Source organism: Trematomus bernacchii, unplaced genomic scaffold (genome assembly GCF_902827165.1).
Source record: "Trematomus bernacchii unplaced genomic scaffold, fTreBer1.1, whole genome shotgun sequence".
NCBI classification, from domain to species: Eukaryota; Metazoa; Chordata; class Actinopteri; order Perciformes; family Nototheniidae; genus Trematomus; species Trematomus bernacchii.
Window position 1 is genome coordinate 8728729 of NW_022988043.1, and position 5518 is coordinate 8734246.

The 5518-nt window shown below is 41.4% G+C and overlaps 1 protein-coding gene across 4 annotated transcripts; it reads right to left on the reverse strand.

Annotated features, from left to right (window-relative positions):
* Positions 1–2002: 2002 nt before the first annotated feature.
* On the reverse strand, positions 2003–5501 carry selenop (selenoprotein P). Of its 4 annotated transcripts, none has more exons than XM_034118073.1 (5): positions 5381–5501; positions 4634–4856; positions 4040–4252; positions 3830–3947; positions 2003–3677 (listed from the first exon to the last, which is right to left on the reverse strand). In XM_034118073.1, exons 2-5 carry the CDS (start codon positions 4834–4836, stop codon positions 3078–3080), a joined length of 1134 nt encoding a protein of 377 aa, XP_033973964.1. In that variant the 5' UTR covers positions 4837–4856; positions 5381–5501; the 3' UTR covers positions 2003–3077. The 4 variants fall into 4 exon arrangements, with proteins under 4 accessions (XP_033973964.1, XP_033973965.1, XP_033973966.1 ...); XM_034118074.1 differs by having other exon boundaries at positions 3078–3677; positions 4634–4859; positions 5381–5463; XM_034118075.1 differs by having other exon boundaries at positions 3102–3677.
* Positions 5502–5518: the final 17 nt, after the last annotated feature.

Below are 5518 nucleotides of genomic sequence, written 5' to 3' on the forward strand. Positions count from 1 at the left end.
TGTTTTACATTTCTAATTATGCTTTCAAAATCATTTGAATGTGTTTTTGAAAACACCCCTTAAAATGACCCCGGTATTATATTTGGCCAATCATTCATTATCAGTGTTGGTAAAGCAAAAGTAAATGAAACCAATTTGATTTTCTCTTAGATTCCACTTATCAAAATCATGTTACTGGTTGTAATTTAATTTACAACATAATGTTATCAAGGATTCAATTTAAAATGTTATACTCCAAACTCTATTTAAAAGACCTCCTTAACTCAATGCCAACTGTTTCATTAAAAGTACACGAGCAGCATACTGCACAGCAAAGGTCAGCTCAGATCAGCACTCAGTGGAGGAAGAGGATGTTAATGAAGAAAATGTACAGACCAATGTGGATGGCAAATTATATTTGTGTGTCTGTGAGAGAAGAATAAGCGTTTTATGCATGTATGTGTGGTGATGGTAGGGTGGACAATGTGTACTTGTTTGTGAGCAACACAGGGCCACTGTGTGTGTGAATGAGTCCATAAGTGTGTCATTCTCTCTCTCTCTCTCTCTCCCTATCTTTCTCTCTCTCTGCCTGCTGCTGGAGTAAGTGGAGAGGAAATGGCTGCAGAAACAGTTGTGCATCGGAGGAAAGCATATTGGACAATTAAGACAGAGGCTGAGTATTGCCCTGCTCTGTGTGGGGCTGATTGAATCAGAGAGACAGACACTCACAGCTCTTCGTCTCAGGACATTGCAGGTAATTACCCATAAGTCACTGTTCCCCTGTATTGGATCTTCAGCCCAATTACGCCCACACAGTTAGTCCACCTCGGCTTCATTTATTACCTCCGGATGCTTGTTGACCTTTTCAGACACAGTCAGACAGGCAATTCAGATATATTACACAGAGGAGAGGGTGTTGCGCCTTAAGACCTGAAGACATTTTCACAGGCTGCAAGCTGTATGTTGATACCATTATATAAGTGTTGCAAAATGAGGTTAAGATGCTTCTCTTGTTGGTGGCACATTAGTAAAAAAAACACAAACAAATAATACCACAACAACAAACCAATTGGACCGTTTAATTTGAAAATAAAAAGATCTTGTGTTTTCCACTGCTACATACTTTGGATGATATCATCAAAACTAAAAATGCATCAGCAATCTACAATTAGTGTATGCATATATGTCACATGCAAGATACACAGTTAAGGAACTAAAGAGAAGACCACATCTGGCAAACTGGATTTAGTCTTTCATTTTCCATTTGAAATTACTTCCACTTAACTGAAAGCCTTTTCTGAAATGATGAGCCCACTCTCTTCCCTTGTGGACTACTTGTGCTGCACCAGACATGTGACATAAGCGTGCATGCACAAATCAGGATACCTTGAACCACCAGAAAGTCAATAGCATTTGTTTGCACGTGTTTACAGAGGAAAATGGAGACATAAAGCCAATATAAAAAATCTAGAACAGTCAATTAAAATGAATGTAACTTAAGTAAACGCTTTAAACTCAAAGTATACTTGTGTTAAAAGCCCTCTTGGTGGAGTTTTCAAAGAAGTTGGTAAACCCACAGTATATGAGCCCATTTGCTCTTTAAACTCTCAGCTGGTTTATTGTGCAGACCTTCATCGCCATCTGGTGACAAATACTATAAAAGACAGTTTAAAAGCAATCTTTATGTAAATCTTAAAAATGTATTCATGAAGACAATTTCATCTACTTAAAAACAATAAGGGGGACAAAGACTTAAGATCTGTTTATTAGTCTTAAATGGCCTGCTCTTATGTAGATCATGATTGTACAAGTATTGCAGGTAATGTGATCCCTCTGCTTTGTTGAAGTCACATGCGTCCAGCTCCTCAGGCATGTGCAGGATAGTTGTCAAATACCACCCAGAGGCACTCCCCCCAGACCTTATGTCTTACACAGCACATTTTAAAGTCCGTCTGCTTAAATGTATACCTTCACTGCTGACTATTATGTTTATCTTTGACAAGAACAGACACACACGCTCTAATAGTAACTCAACAATCTTTATTCAGCGCTCAGTTTCCATGCTTGACAGCCTTAACATAATACAGTTCTCCGTGCAAGCATCAAGTTTTCAAGGTTACTGTTATCTTCCCAAAAAAACCATCATTAAGTACAGAGTGTATTCCAACAGTCATTGCTTCACTTTCATTTTCCCTCTACCCTTTTCTAAACAATAGAGTCTTGTTTTCTTTTTCTTTTTTTATGTGTGCTATTTGCAACCTACTTATTAGCAAGTCTAGAAAATGCAGAGAAACATACAGACAGGAATGCCATCTTAAAGATGTTGCATTTTGTGGTAAATGCCACCACAGCTGATTTACTGTATAGTGTAAGGCTTGCATACTTTAGGTTCAAATCAAAAAGAAAAGCATTCATGGTAATTACTGCTGTTATATGTGCTCAAGAACAATGATTAAAAGCTTGTGATGCAGACAACATTTAGACTTGCTTTAAAATGTTTTTTAAGGACAAATGTGGCGTAAACTAAAATATGTTATACTGATTTCTCGTGATTACCTAATATGCCAATTGTTTTTTTCAGAATTTGCAGATTATATCAATTTCTTCTGGGTTGTCAAACATATTTTGATTCTGAACTTTAAAATGTTCAAAGGGTTTATCATGCTCCTGAACTACCTTCTCCTCCCTCTCCTGCCTGACTTCATACAGACACCACTAGAGCATAGTTTCTGCGCCTGGTTTCATAACGGAAGGAGAGAGCAAAATGGAGAAGGCCGTTTATAAACATGAAAACCACACTATCCTGGAAAAGGACGAGAGCAACCCACCTACAGACATGCAGTGGGAGGTGAAACATGGCATATATGCTTAATGCAAAACCAAATGATTTGCATATTTATTGCCAATTGTAATTTATATTATCTTTTTTCAGTGTAATGTTGGACTCATGTTTATCTATCCCAAATGCATTCTATGAGGGATTGCTCGTTCCTCTCCCAGGGTAATACTTGTTGGTAAAGAGAGCGCTTGGCCCCGGTGTTTCTAGCTGGTTTTAAAATGAGGCTGATTTCCGAGGCAGCCTACAGCTGCTCTCATCCTCAGCTCACACCTGGGGGTCAGGCTCATTGGGTTGGCTGAGCCTGCTGTCAGTCAGCAGGAGGCGGGCGTCACTGTCAGGTCTCCCTAACATTATTGACTGCATCGCCTATCAGTCCGTGTCACTGTCAGGAGGCGGGCAACACCTCGTCACAGTGTCACAGACTGACTGGCTGCTCACTTCCTGCTTCACCAAACAGCCTGCGTCAGTGTCAGCATCAGCTGGCCTTAGGAGAGGCTTCATTGTCAGAGCCTGCTGTCCACTGTCAGCTGTGCTTTGACTTTCACCTAGCCTTCTCTGCTACTCAGGGCCTGACAAAGGCCACATGTGCCTGCTGTGCCATCTGCTGCTCATTCACTGCTTGCTGGCCTAAATCTAAACGATCTTGCCTTTGTGAAACCCCACCAAGTTGCTCATGCCCCTGTTGTCTAACACCTTGCTGATCAGCTCCATCATGGTTTCCATGGTGTTGACCATGGCTGTGAGCATGGCCATGGTGATGTCCATGATGGTGAGCATGCCCAGTGTCTCCCTCTACGGTTGGGGCAGTGTCAGGCTGTGTGTCTGCATTCCCCTTGCACTCCTCTGCTGTCTCAGTGCTCTGTGGAGAGGTAGGGAGAAGAGAAAATAGATCCAAAGGGATTTCAGTAAATGTTCTTATCTTTGATTGAATGTGTTCCAACATGCTTATTGAGGACTTGTATAATGTATTGTTTGTTTTATTGTATTATTGCACTTATGTTTGGTTAATACCTCATATCTGCAGTCGCCACATATGCGTTTGCAGTAGGTGTCTTTGATCGCACTATCAACATGTCCTTGTCCGATGATGGAGTATGGAAGAGAAATGTGGTGGGTGAGACGGCCACACCTGATGGATAAGGGATAGAAGAAGACATGGTAAGAAACAGAATTGATTTCCTTTGTGGATTGTGAATGAACTAACCACTACAGGTAACAAACCTGTCATAAATGAGAAAGTCGTCCTTCTCCCCGCCCAGTGCCTGCCAGACATCAGGCTGTTGCTCGTCCTGTTTGTGGAGTGTGATGTTCTCTGACAGTCTCTGCTCCAGCATGGTGTGCAGGCGCTGTGCTTGCTCCCCCTGTTGGTTAACCACCATGTACACAACGTCCTTCAGACCCTGACTCTCCAGCTTCTGGCGCAGGCCGTCCATTCTGCTCAGATGAGATAAATCATAGTTTAGAATGAATGTGTTAATCAAGCTCACCTGGATACTTTGCTTAACAAACATGATACACTTCTTTGACAGTTATATTTTTCACAGTTGCATAAGAAAGACTAGTCTGGGCCAGCTGTACCTTGCTGCCAACTTGGCAAGCTTTTCAAAATGAGCCATAACATTTAATTGTGGCTGTTAAATATCTAATAACATTAAAGAAACACTTAATAAATAACCACATAGTGTGTGAATGTCATGCTTTGTCACATTTAGGGCTCTAGTTGCGATGAAATGTAAACTGGGTTTTTTCTTGAAAGACAGAAGTGCATAACAACAGGTTGAGGTGCAAATTGGTTAACACACAGTGGGTGCATACCTGGAAGCCTGCACCAAGCAGAATAATCAGCTGGCCTGTAAAAGAGCCACCACCGTCACATGGCCCATCGCCCCCTGCATTGGCTCCTGCTCCCCTATCTTCCAGGCTGGAGGCAGCTGACAGCGAGGCCCTCCCCCATCGCTCTCTGCTCCGCCCCCATGGAGCAGGCAGAGAGTGATGAGCAGGCTGAGGCACACCCTCATCCCTGTGGTGCCTCCCAAATCTGCTGAGCACAGAGAAAGGGGATTGTGAGGAGATGGGGGGAGGAGTTTGGGAAATGGTGAAATAAGGGAAAAGGGGGGGTGGGACATCAGAGATTGGTCAATCTTTGTTTGTGATAGGATTGTACAAAAGTTCACTAAAGGTTATCAATTTTACATTCTCCAAATCCTCCAACGATAATTCTAAAATGACTGTATATAACTAAATAACTATAGCAGAGTTTGTATGGCAAAATAGAACGAACCAGCACACAAGCAGGAATAATGCTTGAGTGTTAAAAGCATAAAGCTTAACATTTATGCAATGTATTATCTGCAATGTATGTACATGTACAACATGCATAACATGAAATATAACATAAAGTAGGATATGGTTCTGTGGCTGGCATAAGTGGGATACATTGAGACACGGCATTCAAAATAAGAACATTTATAAACAATATTTTGCAATAATAATAGGTCCTGTCTCATATATCCATTTAATAATCACAGCTGTAAATGAAATGTAATGACTTTGGTCACTTACCCTTAGTTTAAAAAGTGTCCTTCTCTCTGCTCAGTTCTGCGTTGCTGCAACTCCCTGAACAAAACAAGTCTCTTCCTCCACTTCTCCCCCCTTTTATACCCTGCCTGTTGTTTTCCTATCTGGGGGTAGGACAAAGTT